The 18,658-nt window shown below is 46.4% G+C and overlaps 2 protein-coding genes across 5 annotated transcripts in view; one reads left to right on the top strand and one right to left on the bottom strand.

Moving 5' to 3' along the window:
* Positions 1 to 14,182, bottom strand: part of SAFB2 (scaffold attachment factor B2) — a 29,841-nt gene extending 15,659 nt beyond the window's left edge. Inside the window, exons 1-10 of the mRNA XM_043911851.1 lie at positions 13,901 to 14,182; positions 12,709 to 12,793; positions 8,690 to 8,754; positions 8,398 to 8,601; positions 6,074 to 6,136; positions 5,339 to 5,366; positions 3,900 to 4,410; positions 3,425 to 3,474; positions 2,831 to 2,931; positions 70 to 219 (exon numbers count right to left, since the gene is read on the bottom strand). Coding sequence (XP_043767786.1) covers positions 70 to 219; positions 2,831 to 2,931; positions 3,425 to 3,474; positions 3,900 to 4,410; positions 5,339 to 5,366; positions 6,074 to 6,136; positions 8,398 to 8,601; positions 8,690 to 8,754; positions 12,709 to 12,793; positions 13,901 to 14,086 — 1,443 coding nt within the window. The 5' untranslated portion in view covers positions 14,087 to 14,182. The remainder of the gene's footprint in view (positions 1 to 69; positions 220 to 2,830; positions 2,932 to 3,424; positions 3,475 to 3,899; positions 4,411 to 5,338; positions 5,367 to 6,073; positions 6,137 to 8,397; positions 8,602 to 8,689; positions 8,755 to 12,708; positions 12,794 to 13,900) is intronic.
* Positions 14,183 to 14,452: 270 nt separating this feature from the next.
* The window catches only part of SAFB (scaffold attachment factor B), a 60,295-nt gene continuing 56,089 nt past the window's right edge, over positions 14,453 to 18,658 (top strand). For 3 of the 4 annotated variants that reach the window (XM_043911844.1, XM_043911845.1, XM_043911842.1), the window contains exons 1-2: positions 14,453 to 14,759; positions 17,901 to 17,985. In XM_043911844.1, the coding sequence (XP_043767779.1) occupies positions 14,571 to 14,759; positions 17,901 to 17,985 (274 nt within the window). In that variant the 5' untranslated portion in view covers positions 14,453 to 14,570. The remainder of the gene's footprint in view (positions 14,760 to 17,900; positions 17,986 to 18,658) is intronic. The other variant, XM_043911843.1, reaches the window with a different exon arrangement.

Here is an 18,658-nt window from a genome sequence, read left to right as displayed (position 1 = left end):
GAAATGGCTCAGGGATCAGGTCTTCTGGCCTGTGAATCCTGCAAGTTCCAGCAGCAAGGATGGCCTTACCTTCTCAACAGAGATCATCCTTCCGTGAAGCTCAGTTCTGTGGAGATGGCTGATACACTTTGTGGCCTCATCAGATGTTGACATGGTGACAAACCCATAGCACCGGGCCCCAGGACTTCGGGCATTGGTCACCACTTTGGCTCCAACAACCTTCATGAGAAAGGGTACTCTTACTTTCTCATAAAAATAACTACACTATGTGTCAAAAATTACCAGCAATTAATTGATTGTCAGAATTATTTCTACTTGTTTGCACTTTTCTGAAATTGTTGTTCCTTGCAAGGATTTATTAAAGTACTTCTAATTAATCCTGACCTATCAAAACACAATTGCTTTTGATACAAGATCAGCTCTCACAATGACAGTATAAATAAAAAAAGCTAAAGACAGACATCAGTAACCACAACTTCAGTAACCTCGAGACAAATGAAACTGGAAATACAAGATGCAGCAAAAGAAGTTCTAAGGGGCAAGTTCACTGTGATGAATGCCCACACCAAGCCACAAGAAAAAATTCTAACAGACAATGAAAGGAATCAGAATACAAACTAGCCACATATACCAGATACAGCTTATTAGCCATATATCATTAAAAATATGTAATGCAAAATCAAGCAGATAAAACAGGTACAAGCCACCCCCGTCCCAAAAAAAAAACAGAGCACAGAGCAAGATGACAGATTTAAAGCCCACCATACCAATGCTTGTGTCAAGTGTAAATATTCCCAAAGGACATTCAAAGCGAGGGTCGGGACACACAAAAAGCCTGAGACACGTGAGCCTGGGCTTCTGGCTCTGACCTCCTCTGACTCGGTTGGTCAACGAGAACAAGTCCACTCCTCTCTTTGGACCTCACTGTATCCAGCTACAAGATGGTGAGGAGACCCATGCTCCCTAGGGTTCCAGCAGACCTGACACTCATGGTTTTCCACATGGGGATAGAAAACCACTGCCCAGGCTGCAGAGGACAGCCCCGATATGTCCAAAGCACCCCATACAGGGCCTAAAGGGAAAGAGCCTCTGCTGAGAGGAACACAGATGTCAGTTCTCACATCAGAGATGAAGTTCTGCCTTCTCCCCTCTCCTCAAGGTGAGGGGCTGGGTCATTTGAGCATTCCATCCAACTAATTAGCCATGCCAAGGTTATCACTTCTGATGGCAGGTAAGCCCAAGTGAGAACAGACACCACAGAAAGCGCCCAGTTCCCTGTCGGCGCCCCTTCCCCAATTCCCTCCCCCAGCCATCAAGCTCCTTGCAGATCAAGCCTCTGTCTGCACACCCAGTTCCACTGCAGGGCCTTCCTGAGTCCTGCTGCCCAGGCCCAACGGCCAGGCATACTCAACGCTTGGGCCTTGGCCTAAACGTCACATCCTCAGTGATAATCACTGAGTCCACCTTCCAAGTCTAAATTAGATATTTCTACCATGCAAGGATGGCAGGCGGTAATCTTCAATATACTTAAAAATACATACATATGACATGTTGCAGTAAGTTATTTTCCACCAGATATAAGACTTACAACAATGCCTTGTTATCTGTTTCAGCTTTACAATCAGTTAAAGTCATTCAGTCATGTCTCCAGTTAAAGTCATTCAGTCATGTCTCTTTGGGACCCCATGGACTATACTGTCCATGCAATTTTCCAGACAGAATACTGGAGTAGGTAGCCTTTCCCTTCTCCAGGGCATCTTCCCAGCACAGGGATTGAACCCAGGTCTCCCTCATTGCAGACGGATTCTTTACCAGCTGAGACACAAAGGAAGCCGAAGAACACTGGAGTGGGTAGCCTATCCCTTCTCCAGCGGATCTTCCCAACCCAGGAATCAAACCAGAGTCTCCTGCATTGTAAGTGGATTCTTTACCAACTGAGTCATCAAGAGAAGCTCAGTGACTGATTGTAAATAAGTGAATAAATAGGTTTTGGCATAGTAGCGTTCTACATCCTTCCAAATGCTTCTTCAGGGTCTTGTCCGCTTCAGTCCCTAACTTCTCATCGAGGAACAAAGCCCTGAGTAAAGGAATGATAACCGGGCAGCCAGGATGGCACAGCGGCCTGGAACCCCTGCCACTTCCTGCCACTGAGTGGTACCCTGCTGACTTCTCCCACCCACCATGGACCCCTGGGAGAACAGGAGACTGCTTCATTAGCTAATTCTAAGACAACAGAATCGTTCTTGAATGTTACTCAGAAGTTTCTAAATTGTAATATTTTCCTCCTGCCCCATGACCAGGAGTTGATTTATTTTTAAGCCACCATCCTGTTCAAATTCTCCAACTATGTATCTAAGATGCTAGAAGATATATGGAGACCAACTCTTCACTTACTGTTAAGGGGAAAAAACTCAGCATGCCGGCTGCCAGTGTTTTTTTTCTAGCTGCTCCACGGCACATGGAATCTTCCCAGATCAGGGATTGAACCTGTGTCCCCTGCATTGGCAGGAAGATTCCTAACTACTAGACTACCAGGGAAGTCGCAGTTTCCAGTTCTGTATTGGCTAAAAGACAGTTTGTTCAAGAGAAGCTGGAAAGCACAGCAGGGACACAGAGACTGCAGTTTACACACCTTCTTTGAGCAGCACCTACAAGCTGTCTGCTCTGCCTGTCGTGCACTCTCAACCAGGAGACAAGGTTTACTACCCCACAACTGGTTAGGTTCCACTCACCTCCAAGTTTTTCTTCTTGTCTATTTCTTTTCCCCCAACCAGAAATGAGAACCAGTATGCCAAGCCCAGGTGAGTGGCAGCACATTAGGGGAGCATACCTTTCCATATTTGCTGAAGAGGTTCTTCAGATCTGTCGCCCGAGTTGTGGAAGACAGTCCACTGACCCATAGATTCCTTCCAGAGCTATTGCTGATTCGACCTGCAGGAGTGAGATGATTATGATTGGCCTCCTGAGACTGCAGCCCTCTCTTAAACCCTAATGCAATCCAACCTTGATTCCCCTGACTCAAGAATTTAATTACTGCCAACACATGGGACAGAAGACGAAAAATCTAGACCACAAAAACTGAGTTTTCTTACTTGAGGAATAATCACACCTATGTCAGTTACCAACTGATTAGCTCACAACCAAGATAGCAGTTCCTAAAATTCTATCATTTTACAGGTAGAAAAACACCTGTCCTATAGAAGGACTTTCACCATTCCATAAATGACAATCTCAACAAAGACATACATTCAGAAGCTCACCAACATTTAAAAACTAGTCTCTCAAGATACAATTAACTAGCTGATTAATTCCCATAATCCATTATAAAATCAAGTACTGGATCCAAATTGTGGATTCCTGCAGACCCCTCCCTCCCAAAATAAGGGATCGTTGGTGACTCCGTGACATGTAAGTTGAATCATACCTTTTTCATCTTTAACGATTGGCTTTATATCTTTTTCTTCCTTAAAAGAGCTAGAGATAAAAGTTAGTATTACTCGTACAGGAAAAAATAAAAGAGAACTAAATCAAAAGTGTGGTATGTGCTGACTGAATACCTACCAGAAAATTAGTCAGAAATAAAATTTTAACAGGCACCTTTGCAAGCTTATATTGGAAATCTCACCCCCCCAATACAATGTCAGATTCTTAAAAATCAATTCTATTTAGCTGAAGATAACACTTAACAATTTAAGAGCACAACCATAGCAGGTTGAGGAAAACAAAAGGAACTGAAATCACCCATTAAAAATACACAAAGAGAAATCAAACATTCTTTAGAAGTAAACTACAACTGCATCAGTCTGGCTGGCCAATTGCAGAAACAACAGCTTATGTGTGTCATTAAACGACCAATGAAAAGGAGATAGCGTCTGGTCTAAAACTGAGAAAAAACAAACCTCATTTTCTGATCAGCGCCCTCACTGGCTGAGGACTCTTTAGGAGCCGGAGGGACTTCATTACAAGCTTCAAAAGCAAACTTCTTCACGTCTTCTTTGCTATCCCCGGGGTCCGGGCTTGAGGCTTCCGGGGGCGCTTCCGCGGCCTCCTCGCTACAGGCTTCCGTGTGCTCTGAGGCTTTACTACTCTGCTCAATTGGCTTCTCTAGCCCTACAGGCTCACAGTCCGTCCTCTCGTCATCGCCTGTCTGCTCCACGGGCTCCCTTTTCACTACCGCTAACAGGGTGTCTGCCTTGCTCGACTGAGCGTGTGCTGTTGACTCGTTGGCCAAATCTAAATCACCCTCCTCCGGATGGGCGCTGTCAAAAAGGTCCTCTTCCTCCGCAAGTTTTCTGTCTGGCCCCACGCTACTTGTTTCCTGTGCAAATGGCTGCTCCAGCTCGGAACCTTCTTCTTTTACTGGCTCAGATTTACAAGTTTCCCCCAAAATGTCGAGTATTTTCTCATTTTCTACGGATTTAACAGGAATAGAATGGCACAAGGTTTAATTACCAGGGAAATAAAGCAATCACAAATGCGGAACTGGCACGGCGGCCACACTAACACGAAGAGAACTGCTAGCTACACAGAGATTGGAAAACCCGCGGGTACACAAACTTAACACTGGTTACACTACCTGCACTCTGACCGACTGCTAGAGTAAGCCTCTATGCTACATGGAAGAGAAAAGGCCCCCACAGATTTAAACACCTACAACCGTGTGGCAGCTTCTCGACAGTCTCGTTCGTGTTTTTGTTCAAGTATGGGTCTTCTCCTTATTTTTCCAGTGTCCAAGGTGCTGAATCGAACGCGATCACCATTCAAGGACAGCTCGACCTTCAAATTTCTTTGAATTTCTTTTAACAGGACAGTCCAATAGGAAAATCAGAAATTTCCGCCGGAGGAGACAAAGGCAGTCCAGAAGGGGAACAAACGCTGGGAATTTTCGTGGAGAAACTCTGGTTCCTCTTCTGGAATTCAGTCACTTCTCAGGCAATCAGTGCCCTGACCACCGCTTTGTCCTACCTTCACTGCATTAATCTAAACGACTGCAGCAAATAATACAAGATCTGCTTTATGTGTAGAAACACATGGAAGAATCACTGGGTGGGGGGGGAGGGAGGGCAGGGGAAGTACTTAAATGCCACTCTACATGGTTAGAGAGATGAAAGTCATCACTACATCTCACTTAACATATCTGACCTCCAGAAAGCAGAACAGCACTTCCATAGATCTGGTGAAACGAATGGGTTTCCAATCTCTGATCCTTGTACGATCTGGATTGTCCACCATTAAAATAATTCATAAGACCATAAAAAAGCTTAAAATATATAAACAGCTTTAAAAGAAAAGTGGGAAAACTTTCAAACCATAACTGTTGTGTTTCTCTTATCAGTACCTGGCTCCAACAGAGGTTCTTCAATATCCTATTGAGAAAAAGAAAAGACAAAACTCACAGAGCACTTTAATGTTAGCCCGTCCAGTCCCCCCTTGCAGTTAGGCCTCTGCAACTGGCAACAACTTTCAGTCCAGGCAGAGATCACACAGATGACTGCTCTAGACATCACACCAGATCTGAGAAAAATCTCTCCCAACATGGAACTTTATGTGTAACTGGAATGTGTCAACAAAACCATTTCTTCACCCTGCTGGACAGCTCTCCCTAACTCCACCCTGGACTGAAGACACTAGCTCCTGGGCTTTGGGAGTCCGCTCCACCTATTTCTGCAGCCCTCCACCTCGCTTCCACCTTGTTTTGTCCATCCCTGCAACAGGCCCCAAAGTCTTCTTTACCCTCTTCAACTGGCTAATTTGACTGGCTCGCCAGACCTCAACTCTGACAGAGAAACTCCTCTGGGAAGCCCTCTAGTGTTTATGTCACCCAATCACCTGCACTTCTCCCTTCTGGTTACATTCTCGTTGGTCATTAACACCATGCCCACTAAACTGCAAACCCTGACCCTGACAATTTAGCTTAACTGCTTATGCTCAGCATCCCACTTAGGACCAAAGTGCAATGGATTGTTTACACACACACACACACTCTCTCTCTCTCTCACTCATTCTTTTTCACTGTGGAAAATTCACCACTCATGTCAGGTTTCCATTCATGCAGAACCAGACAGTAACCTACCGGAGGTACTTTGAAGTCCAATGATGAAGCATCCAAAGTGTTCTCGAAGCCTTCGCCATCAACCTGAAAGAAAAAAACGCCAAGACCACTTTGCGGAGACAGAATTATGAGTGTCAAGGCCCACATCTCACCACTTTCCAGGCCACCTATAGAAGCTTTCTTCACAATGCCAAATGCCACCTGCAAGCCCACTGCTGGATCCCAGTGGCCACCCCTTAGCCACAGGGGATATGTCCCCAAAGTCCAGTGGCTATCTACCATTTCAGACAGCACCAGGCCTTAAACACCATGTTTTCCCACACCAAAGGATAGGGAGTACGTACACCATGGATACACTGGACAAAAGCATGCCTTCTGTCCCGGTGAGGGTGGCGCAAGGTCTCATCATGCTACTCCGAAGGGCGTGTAATTTAGAACACCAGAATTGTTTATTTCATCTAATATTTGTAGACCCCAGTTGACCACGGGTAACTGAAACCTCAGAAAGCAAAACCATAGGTAAGGGGGGGATGATGTTACTCTGTTGATCACCTGCCTCCCTGTTTCTAGGCCCGCTCCAGGATCAGGCAGCCCCAGCATCTCTGATAGTGGCTCACAGCAGCTGGCACTCTGTCAGCACCAACCAACTGAATGAACGAACGACTGAGCAGATTCATTCTCCAGGCAGTTTCCCCACACTGGTGGTCAGCATACACTATCCAGCCTCAGACTTCTGAAGCTGACTCAAAGGGAAAGTGAACTTCACACTCCTCCGATTTCACTTGGTAGCAATTATTTTAAAATAACAATAACCTGGCACTTTCCCCAAATGTACTTTAAAACAAATATTTAACTTGTTCTTTTTTTTATTATCTACTATACTAAACAAAGGGTTTCCCTGGTAGTGTCTATTCCCAGCTGGCATAGAATCCGCCTGCAATGCAGGAGACCCTGGTTCAATTCCCGGGTCAGGAAGATACCGTAGAGAAGAGATAGGCTACTCACTCCAGTATTCTTAGGCTTCTCTGGTGGCTTAGATGGTAAAGAATCTGCCTGCAATGTGGGTAGACCTGGGTTTGATCCCTGAGTTGAGAAGATCCCCTGGAGGAGGGCATGGCAACCTACTCCAGTATTCTTGTCTAGAGAATCCCCATGGACACGGAAGCCTGGCGGGCTGCAGTCCATGGGGTCACAAAGAGTCAGACACGACTGAGTGACTAAGCACAGCACAGCATACTAAAGGAAAACTAGTATCTTAAAGGTTATTAAATTTGAAAGCTTTCTAACTCTTTAAGTGAAATACAAAAATATCCCTAAAGATTTTTTTCTTAGGTTTGAAACTTTTTGGGGGGCGGGGTGGGAAGGGAAGGTCATGCAGCATGTGGGATCTTAGTTCCCCAATCACATACTGAACCCATGCCCCCTGCTCTAGGAGTACAGAGTCCTAACCAATGGACCGCCAGGAAAGTCCCAGGTTTGAAATTTATGACCAGGATGTTTCCATTAACCAAGAAGTCAAGTCTATGCTATGGAAATAATTAACACACAAAAGGATCACACACAGAGAATTAACCAAAGCTCCATGCTAGCCTATGTCAAGCTGTGCCAACGTGTGGAATCTGTGACTTTTGACTTAAAGGTTTAAAGCTCAGTCCTATAAGGGTACTTCTTTTCCAGTTTCAAGCTAGAATGCCTTAAATAAAACCAAACTAAGACAGCTGGGCATGCCAAAGTGGTGAGGTTAAACTGGCAACCAGTTCCAGGACCACCAGGAAATTTTATGCCAAAAAGACAAGTGAAAAGCTGGCACTATGATGTTGCTTAAGAGAATTAAAGTCTTCCCTCATACACAGGAAGTTTAACAGTGGATCCCTTTAATTGGAGGGATTCTTCTAGGAGACAAAGACTTTTCTTCACTGTATTTCACATCCTTTAATTAACAACTGTCAACTTATGCATGGAATACATATTTAAACTATCAAGAGGATTATCTGCATGGTAAGATTATGAACTGTTTCTGTCTTCTTATCTTTCTATAGTTTTTTTAAACCTCTTTTCTTTTCAAACAAAATACTTTTAACAGTGTCAGACTTTTGACTTATGCTAAGAACATGTCCCCTACCCAATTACAGAAATAAGCATTACAGAGAAGTTATCCATTAGTTAACATCTGATCTGTGTTGAGTTTAAATGGATGCAATTTACACCAAGATTTAGACACCAAATGGTGATTTAGCTGCGTGTTATTTAACCAACCATCAGCGTGTTCCGTCTTGGCTGAAGCGCACACAAACAGTGAGGAGCCCCAGGGCTGCAGCATGTTGCACCGCAACTGCGTTACCTACAGCGTGTCCTGTGAACTGAGCCGGGAGCTCCCTCAGCTGCGTGGACACGTAGACTTTGCTCTCACAAAGGGATTCAAGGATGCTGTCAGTGCCATCCTCCCCGAAGTCTGGAGCAGCGCTGTTCTCAACTTCGGTTTCTTCTAACACATTAACGTCCATCATGTCAATACTCGGCAAACCCTCCAAACTTGCTTCCATATCCTCCTGTAATGAGGGACGACGAAAGGCGTCAACAACCAGGTGGACTGGGACGCAGAGCTCCTGCCGCCCCCTCTGTTGTCATGGCATCTACCTGCCCGTCTCTGGAATCTTCTTCCAGGCCATTGTCTTCAGTGCCTTCCTCTTCTGCCTTTTGTTCTAATAACAGAAAAATTGTTCAGTCAGATAGCACTTGGGTTCTGGCCTTGTAATTAGCTTCTGCAGGACGACACAGCTCAAGTCTTGGTGAGAACATGATACAAGGAAGCTGAATGTGACTGTTCGTCTATCACATACAGTTCTGTCTCAACTGGAACATAAGATCTAGGATTTCTGTAATACCATCAAAGTATTTTGATTCAGCACAAAATATCCAAAGCTTCAAAAGGTTTCCAAACCACTTCAAACTAACACAAACATCCTCAAACAAAAATGAGCAAAGGATTAAAAACAGGCATTTACCAACGAGTAAATTTAAGAAGTCATGTCCATATAGCACCCAAAGAACTACACCCTAAGAGTGTGTGCTGGACAACAGACCTGTGAGTTCCCCTTCGCTCCACCCACTGCATCAAGCCTCTGGCTTTCTGTCATTCTTCAGCCCAGAAGCTTTTTTCTACTCAAGGTGAAAGGCAAAGGCTACCATAAAGTCTATTTTCACCCTGGGCTCTGTGAATGCAAAAGGACTATTGAGAGTGATACCAGGTATTCCCAATGGGGCTGGAAGGGAAGGAAAGTGGTAACTCTTTGAAGGAAAGTAAAATCTTTGGGCTCCCTATGTTATCAACAGCCTTAAAAATGTACATACCTTTATTCTAGAATTCCCCTTAGGACGTGCAAAACAAAGGTGACCTATTCTAAAGGGCATATACAGACTAATATCCCAAAGAAAAGCAAACCATGGCATGTATGTTTACATGTGGGAGGCGAGTATTGGGGATCAGTGGGGATGTGGGCTCTAACAGGGTGATGCCTGGAGACATTTTTGGTGTTACAACTGGCAGTGCTACAGACACGTCGTGGGCAGTGGCTGCCCACGTAACACAGAGGACAGCACCCTACCACAAAGTTCTCGGTTCAAACTATCAACACTGCTGAGTCTGCAAAATGCTATGGCATACCACAGTTTTGCAACTTAAGAAGCCTCAGTCTTTATTTTATAGATGTTTAGTTGGTTTACAATGTTTTGTTAATTTCTGCTGTACAATAATTCAGTTATACACACATATATATATATATATATTCTTTTTCACATCCTTTCCATTATGGCTTATTACAGGATACTGAATACAGTTGCCTGCACTATATAGTAGGACCTTGTTGTTGATCCAACTTATACATGGTAGTCTGCATCTGCTAATCCCAAACCACCACTCCATCACTCTCCCTACACACCCCACCCTCCACAACCGTAACTGTATGTTTTTGAGTCTGAAGAAACTTCAATCTTTGATTAAAGATGCCAACTGCAATATCCTAAGTATTTCATTTCTCATTATTATCAATGATTACTCAAGAAATGTAGTTTTATTATACACTGAGCTCTTCACATTATTTAATACCCCCTCACAATGCTAGCAGGTTTATTATCTGCATTTGACAGGAGAATTCGGTTCTGCTCCAAAGCAGGGACTCAAAAACTGAGCTGTCCCACCTCCCATTATATCTGAACTGGGCATATCCTTTTGAAACACACTGTTTAAAATGCTTTTTAATTGCACCCAATTTCTCAAGCCTCAAACAGTAGCTTGAAGTGCCCACGAAGAAGGTACACAGGAGAGAGGCAGACCAAAACACCTCACCAGAAAGCACCCTAAGTGGGAGTGAGAATGAGATAAACTCTGGGCACACAGACTACACCCCAATCTCAAGGGACGGGTCTTGACTAAAAACTGAAGGGTGGGGGAACAGAACAGGGTAATGGCAGAGACAATCCAATTTTAATCCCAAATGTAACCTAATTTAGAATGTTGATCTTTCAAAACACACCCAGTTTTCAGCAATTCTGCCCATTTAGATGAGTTGGGGGAAAGGACTCAAGTTCTGACCTGCAACGAAACTTTCAAAGTTCAGCTTCCTTTCACTTTTGAAAGGCAGTGGTTACTCACGAATTCCCAAAATCAGTCCAGCTTTGAGGCGGACTCTGGAAACCCACTGGCTGATGCCTACTAACCTTGAGGACCTAATTTCAACCAGGACACCATGAGGACCTACCACTTTGCATAACTAACCACATGTCCAGACGCCTCTGGAGAACACACTAGCTCTACAACCTGGAGGAGCTGTTCTCTGCCCCAGGATCTTGGGCTTTGGGGACTTCTGTGAAAAAGAAAGGTACCAGTGCCGTTCTAATCCCAACCTGTACTGATATACTCACTTTACACCATGAGTAATCATTATCAAGGGTTCCCTGACACAATGCTAACACCAAGTAGCTTTGAGCTGACCTATGCTTTAACCCACTCAGACATGTATTGGAAGTACTCAACTAAGTTTTTCTAATGATTCAAAGATTCCTTATAGGAACCAAAATCATTTTGCTAAGTAAACCTAACCTCACAGTTTAAAATGAGCACCTAAACACAAAAAAGTTTAAACTTTCAGCTGTTCAAAACCAAACTTTCAGATATGGGTAACTTAACAGCAAAGTACAAACAGGCTATCTCTATGTTTCCTGCTATAGACCCATCCCTCATGATTGATTTGTTTCAACGGTCCATGTCTACAGCTGAAATACGGACAGTTTCACAAGCAATGAAAAGATAACAGTGTTTTAAACGTAAACCCCTTTAAATATAACCTAACTCAAAAATTTAACCTTTCAAAATACATGCATAAGATTTAAACAGTTCACGGAGTTCTGGAAAAGTCATCCTGCTAGAAAGTCATTTCTTTTTACTTTCTGAGCAGCTGTATCCCACTGCCTGAAATTAGCACTTCTTTAGGTGAATGGGACATGGACAGCTGTAAAAACTTTTGTGCAGCACCCTTCAAGACAACAAGCCCTTCAAGACAAGTATGGGAGTTGCAAATTATACCGTTCTTATCACCAGTAAAGTCTGAAAATGAGAACCACTGTTAGCGAGGTTCCCACGCTTTTGCTGTCAACCATAAAAAGGAAAGGAGCACTGATACATGTTATACTATGGATAAACCTTAAAAACACAATGCTCTGTGAAGGATGCCAGACATGAAAGGACATACGCTGTATGATTCTACTTACATGAAATGTCTAGAATGTGCAAAATCTTTAGAGACAAAACCTCAATTAGATACTGCTGGGGGCAGGGGGATATGTGAACTGACTGCTAATGGGGGATAGGTGATTCTTCTTGAGATGATGAAAATGTTCTAGAACTAAGAGTAGTGATGACCTCATAATCTTGTGAATATACTAAAAAGCACAGCATTATACACTTTAAGCATGTGAATTTTACAGTACATGAATTATATTTAGATTTGAAAAAAAAATCACACTAGAAAAACAGGCAAATGTTCCAACAACCTATTTTGGACCCTAAAGAAGTTGGGTTCTATTGGGTCTCTGCCTGCTGTCATTTTCCTTGGTTTAAGTCCTATTTTTTGAACCAGGAAGACAAGTAGGTGCATGTGGTTGATCAGGTCAGCCGGGGCAGCTTTTAAGACTGTGCCTTACACTAGTTCTTTTTTAATCCTAGAAACAAAAGCTGTAATGTTTTTAACTGTTGCTCAGTCACGAAGTCAAGTTCGACTCTTGAGATCTCATAGAATGCAGCCTGCCAGGCTCCTCTGTCCATGGGATTTTCCAGACAAGAATACTGGAGTGGGTTGCCATTTCCCTCCTCCAAAGGATCTTCCTGAGTCAGGGGTCGAACCCACATCTCCTGCATGGGCAGGTGGGTTCTTTACCGACGAGCCACCAGTATTTTAATTTTACTTGGCACCTACAAATCCTCCCCAGCACCCTGACAGAGTGACACATTAGGTGGTAGAAAAGCAAGCTGTTAGATGGAGGACAGTGAGAGCTAAAGGAGCTCTCCTGACTTGAAGGGCTAGAAGAATGGTAAAAAAAAGTTTGCTATATAAGCTCTCTTGCTGTAGACACCCCAAGCAGCAATAAGTTAAAGTGGATACCTTTCACGCATCTCTTTGTCTTCTTGCTTGTGGCTTCCAAGGCAATACCAATTTCATCAGGATCCTGCCCTTCTTCCTTAACCGCCTGTTAGGAAGAGGCAAAGTTGACAACACTGTTAAGAGCTGTGGGGCACACACTGCTCTTCCTCTGTAACAATTTCCCAGCAACAAAGGCAACTCTTCCCTGCAAGAAGCAACTCTGTTTTTGCCACATGGGCTGCCAGGTCCCCAAGCAGTAGGTGAACCCAGTACCGCTTGGTTCTCTCTGGGCCCTTCACCCAAAAGAGGCTGGGGCTCCACAGTCAGGGATGATGGAGCTCCAAAATGGTCCCTAACCTCCACACTGTCTCAACTTTAAGTCAACAATGTAACAAACAGGCTACACTTGGTCTGGCAGTGGGCAAAGGGCTGAGCACTGCTCAACAGTACACCTTTGACCCAGGGCAGGGAAGAACACAGAACATCCTGGGTAGTGGGGGAGGCTGGTGGTTCAAGGCGACAGTGTGTTCTTACCCGTGCCTGCGGACTCCCCGGTGAATTCACCAGGTTCCTACTCTCAAGAGCCTGATTCCATGAGAGATGACCACCCGCCATACCCAATTTTGTGTTCAAGGCTGCGAAGTGGGACAATGAATGGTGCGATACAGGAAGTCATGGACTCGGAGCAAGTCTTCACTTGGGGTGGGGGGGGGGCGCAGAGACGACATCTCAAGACAGACCCCAAAATGACAACAAAGCACCAGCCAGATGGAGACCTGGGAGAGAAGCCGCCAGGTGCAGGGCACGGTGAACGCATACGTCCTGGGGGCAAAAACGGGCACATCTCCCCTTCCCGGGCAATGGCAAAGGTTCTTCAATCATCCGCTCCGTAGGGGAGGAAACTGAGGCGCTGAGAGGGGACAGCACCTGTCCAAGGTCACACAATCCTGGGAAAAGTCCAGGGGCTACCTTACGACTAAGACGGGCTTTCAGAATACTGAGATGACTGAATGGAAGCAGGCAACAAGGCGCAGAGAGGGGCGGTGTCGGGCCAAGGTCACACAGCCGACCCGTGGTTCCTGACAGTTCGGACCGGAGTTTACAACGAGAGATGCAGGCCGGGGGCGCCTCGCACTAGGGAGTCGCAGTGACAGGCCCGCAGGGGGGCGTTACTTGGTCTCTGGCGGCACCCCAGGGCCCCGGGTCGCCTCACCTTCTTGAGCCGCTCCATCAGGACGCTCTTGTTGCCGCCCGTGTCCAGGTTCCGCTTCTTCAGCTCCGCCCGCAGGTCGATCACCCTCAGGTCGCTGAGTCGCCGCGTCCCGACCTCTGAGACGCCCGAGACGACAGCGGCCGTGCCAGAACCCGAGTCGCTGGACCCTGCCAGAGTCTCCGCCATCCCGGGTGTGCTGTCCCCGCCAACTATTTCCCACACCGCCGGCGGCTGTAGCGGCTCTGAGCACAAAATGGCGCCGCCAGAGAGGAAAACGCACTCGCTTCCTCCCGCCCCCTTTTCCGGCTGCGCACGCGCGCCTCCCGAATAGGCATTCTTAGCCGCAGTCGGTCGCTCGCGCGTCGACCAACCGCAGGCCCTCGGCAACAGCGCGCAGGCGCTATAACTGCTATACGCATGCGTCTCGGCAGTTCGCGGCGGGAGGCCGGCGAGACGTAAAGCGCCCTGTACTTCACTCACAGGGCTCTCACTACGCATGAGCAGAAGCGGCACCGGGCGTTGAACCCCCGCCGGGTACGCCTGCGCAGAAGAGAGTAGCGCCGAAGCAGTCGGAACGGTTCCCTCACAGGCGGCGCAAGTTCGTCCTGGGAGCTGTGGTAAATCCGGCCCAGTTCTGTGCGAAGTGATCGGCAGAGCCAGGGCCCCTAGAATGGCGGAGTCTCTGTCCGGCTTAGGCGATTCTGGTGCGGTGGGCGCAGCGGTTCTGAGCTCCGCCTCGTCGGAGATCGGGACGCGGCGCCTCACCGACCTTAGGGTGATCGATCTGCGGGCGGAGCTGAAGAAACGGAACCTGGACTCGAGCGGCAACAAGAGCGCTTTGATGGAGCGACTTAGAAAGGTAGAGCTGGGACCCTGGGGGTGGGTAGGAGGTGGGCCGGGGAACCCTAGCGGCCGCGACAAGGGGCCTCCTGGCCTCGGGTCCCGCCCCCCCGGTCCCGTTTGCGGCCTGCCCAGGACCTCTTCCCGCTTCTCTCAGGCCCGAGCGGCATCGCCGATCCCCGGCGGGCCCAAGTTCAAAGCCCAGCGCTGCATCAAGGCAAGAACAAGAAAATCTCGACGCGAACGGGGGAAGTTTGAGGTGGCGGGTGACATCGGCCGAGAGCTTGTGTTATTCGCATCAGCCCCTGCTTTTTAGGGCTTCCCTCGGCTGCTTTCATCCCTCGGGTCGTATCCATCCCGAGAGTGGACGCGGAACCTGAAATCCTCGCTCCTCCCGAGTCAGGGGACTCGGCTGGGGAGGGGAGGTCGAGATTTGAACCCAGGCCGGGCGATTTTCTGATCGTGTGCTGGTTGCGGGGGCCTCCTCTGGGGAGAGAGATGCTGCTTGATCCGTTAGGGCCTAGAAGTCTAGAATAGGGGGGTAGTTTACGAAGTAACCTTATCAAGAAGGTATTGGGAGCGGGATTGAGGGGGAATGGCTCGGGGACTCAGCCTGGCAGGAAAAGTGATGGTTGTAATAAAGACCGGAAATGAAACTTACAGTTAGACTTCAGAACCTAAGGGCTCTGCCAGTCTCTTGACCCGATCTTGAGCGTGAAAGACATTTTAACCCTCTCTGGGTCTGTTTCTCCTTGTGACCAAAAGAGGAAAATATTAATTCTTAGTCGTTAAGAGTTAAGGAAGATGGCCCAAAATATGCTTGGCATGCTACCTGTAGCATATAAACATTCAAAGTGCAATTGCTGTCACAATGAACTTTTCTCTCTGTGCGCACTGTGTGGTATTTGCAATCTGGGTGTTCCTGATCCCTGCCTTGGGGGGTTCTGAGGGATGCGTTCCAAAAGCAGAGAGTTAAGTGTGCTTTTCTACTTTCCCTGTTCTGTGTGATTCTGGTGGCTTCTTTCACTGTCTTTGGACTTCTCTGTGATCTCTAACTAAGCCTTGTCACCTATCCTCCGCCCCCCACCCCACCCCCCAAGCAGTGCAGTCTGTGACTCATTCCACCCTCTCCTGCCTCCCAAACAACAGAGGATCGGTTTTTGTTTATTAATTGCTGTTTAGAGGAAGTGGGGATTATTTCCTATTATCCAGATAAGGAAACAGGCTGGAGAGTGGTGAGTTACTTGCTCTGAGTCAGTAGTGCCTTTGTAACTTGAGTGTGTGTGTCTTTCACTATAGACACTAACTCCCTCTAAGCAGACAGGGCAGGCAGTTCACCCACAGAAGTGTTTACATGAGGAAGATGCAAGGAGAGGAGAGTTGGTACCCAGGGACCTGTGATCCATGGTGTTACTAGCCTTAGGGCTTCCTGTCAGTAAAGGGAAATTGGTGGGGGTGGGAGGCTTTAGCCATTATTCCCAGATAGTCCACAAGCCTTTGATGTTGATAGGGTGGCATTGAACCTTCCTGTGAGGCTGTTGGTTGAAGCTGCTGTGATCTTCCACCAGCATCTCTGAGGGGAAAAATCTGTTCCTTCTTACTCTCCTCTTCAGTTTCTTAGGGATGTGCTCAAAATACACAAACACCATTGGCGTATATACCCATCTGCCACCTTACCCGAGCAAGTCTGGAAGTACTGGAGTTCTTCTCTTCTACTTCTGTCACCTATTGTTTTGTCCCTTCTTTGGTTTGTTTGTTAATTTATTCTTTTAGGAAGAACAAAAGAGGGGAAGGTGGAGGTGACAACACACAAAGTGTAATTTGGCAAGGCCTGTAAGGATGACTCATAGCCTATAGTCCCCCCAGGGACAACCCTGTAAACACTACACCTGGACGAGATGACGTGAGGAGCGGACTGGTCCACCTGTCTGGGGTAGTTGTTGTATTCTTCTGCTGGTGGTCCAGAATCTTTTGTCTCCAGAAAGAGGGTAGGGACTTTTTGTTTGAGCCCTCCTCCTGCAGAAGGAAATGACAACACACTCCAGTACCCTTGCCTGGAAAATCCCACGGATGGAGGAGCCTGGTAGGCTACAGTCCACAGGGTTGCAAAGAGTTGGACACGACTGAGCAACTTCACTCACTCAGGCCAGGACATAACTTCAAATCTTTCTGGCTCTAGCTTCAGAGAGAAGGGAGAGATTTTCTTTTTCTTGGTACAGGTTAGATGTGGAGCCCCCAAACCTCATTCTGAACTTAGACTTTACCAAGCTAGAATACTCCTGAGAATCTTTGAGACTTCTGAAACTATTTACAAATAGAACCACATTTGAAATGGATTTAAACAGAACGTGGGCTCCCAGGACTATGCAGTAGAGAAAGGGTTTTCAAAAACCTGATTGTGAAGCCTGGTGTCTGAGGATATCAGCATTGACAGGCTTGGTCCATGTTCTTTTGATTGATTGTTTTGTGGGTTTTTTTTTTTCCCCTCCTCTGAGTGCCTCCTTGGTGGCCTACACAGTGCTGAGCATAAGTGGGAGCTAGTCAAGTGAAGGACAGGCTCTTGGGATGACAGGCAGGACTTGTCAAGAGATCCTTATAATTCTCTGTTCAATGAAGCAGGTTCCCTGGTGGTTGAGAACTAGACCTTAGGAATCCGTCAGAGAGATGAGTGAGGGATGAAGTAGTCTGTGTCCCATCCCATGCCACGTCCTTATTCTGTCCAGATGGTGCTAGTGCAGGTGTTGAAAAGGGATCAGGGAGAGAGTTGAACAGTACAGTGTTGAGTAATGTCATAGGTAATTTGGCCCAGGAATAGGGTCAATCAGATTGTGGTGATAATTCTAAAAATAAGCTGACTGTTCGATGAGTGCTTGCTTTTCTTGGCTAATAGGAATTCTCCTGACAGCTTTCCAGGGTAAGAACTTTAATTAGTCCCTCATGCCAGAGTGAAAAACAAACTCGGAACAATTAAGTAAGCCTGCCTAAGACCAGGCAGCCAAGGTACGGTAGAATCAGTCTACCTCTGGGGCCCTTGCTGCAACAGAAAGAAGGGCTGAATGAGTGGGGAGAGGCCCTTTCCAGATCAGCCCCTGAAGCTTCTGTGAAAGTCAAGTCTGCATGCTGCCTTTTTGGGTGAACTTTTCTTTTGCCTTCCCTTTAGGCAATTGAAGATGAGGGAGGTAATCCTGATGAAATTGAAATTACCTCTGAAGGAAATAAGAAGACATCAAAGAGATCCAGCAAAGGTATGGAGGGTGATGTTAGGAACTTCTTTCAAACTGGCTTCCTCTGCTAATGTGCCTGTGGACTGCCCTGTGAATCTTTGATGGACCTTGAATGAAGGTGTGCATTTTTTTTTTTCAAGATCTCTCCATTGTATTTTTGTTTCCATGGGATTTGGGAAGTCTTGGCACAGAAGAGGTACTGACACCTTTACTTATTTTCTTCTGTAGGTTTCTCGGCAGCTGTTGCTTATCCAGAGTCTTAACCTTCTTGAGGTAGAGAGTGTTTAGGATTACTTGAGTCTCCTATTGCTCTGACTTGTGGAAAATAACTTCCCTTTTAAATACCACCTGGGCAAAAACAGAGTCATCACTTTTACAGATGCTGCTTTCAAAAACTGTCTACCGCATAAAAACCAGGTTCCACATGGCATTAAAGACCCTCACCATTGCCCCAGATGGTCCCTTCACGCTCCCCACCCCCCCCCCCACGTTCCTCTATTACATCCACCTGCAATTAGGTCCCAAACCTGTGGTTTACTCCATCCACTCCTCTTCCCCATCTGTCTGGATTCGAGTCCTAGTTCATCACGAGACAACTTCTGATCTCACCAGTAGCAAGTCTTCTCTCCTTAGGTCCTCTGCACTGCTCCGGCTTGAATTTCAGGTTGTTGAGGACAGAAGCTGCGTCTTCCTT

The sequence above is a fragment of the Cervus elaphus genome, chromosome 9 (assembly GCF_910594005.1).
Source record: "Cervus elaphus chromosome 9, mCerEla1.1, whole genome shotgun sequence".
NCBI classification, from domain to species: Eukaryota; Metazoa; Chordata; class Mammalia; order Artiodactyla; family Cervidae; genus Cervus; species Cervus elaphus.
This window is presented reverse-complemented; position numbering and strand designations above follow the sequence as displayed.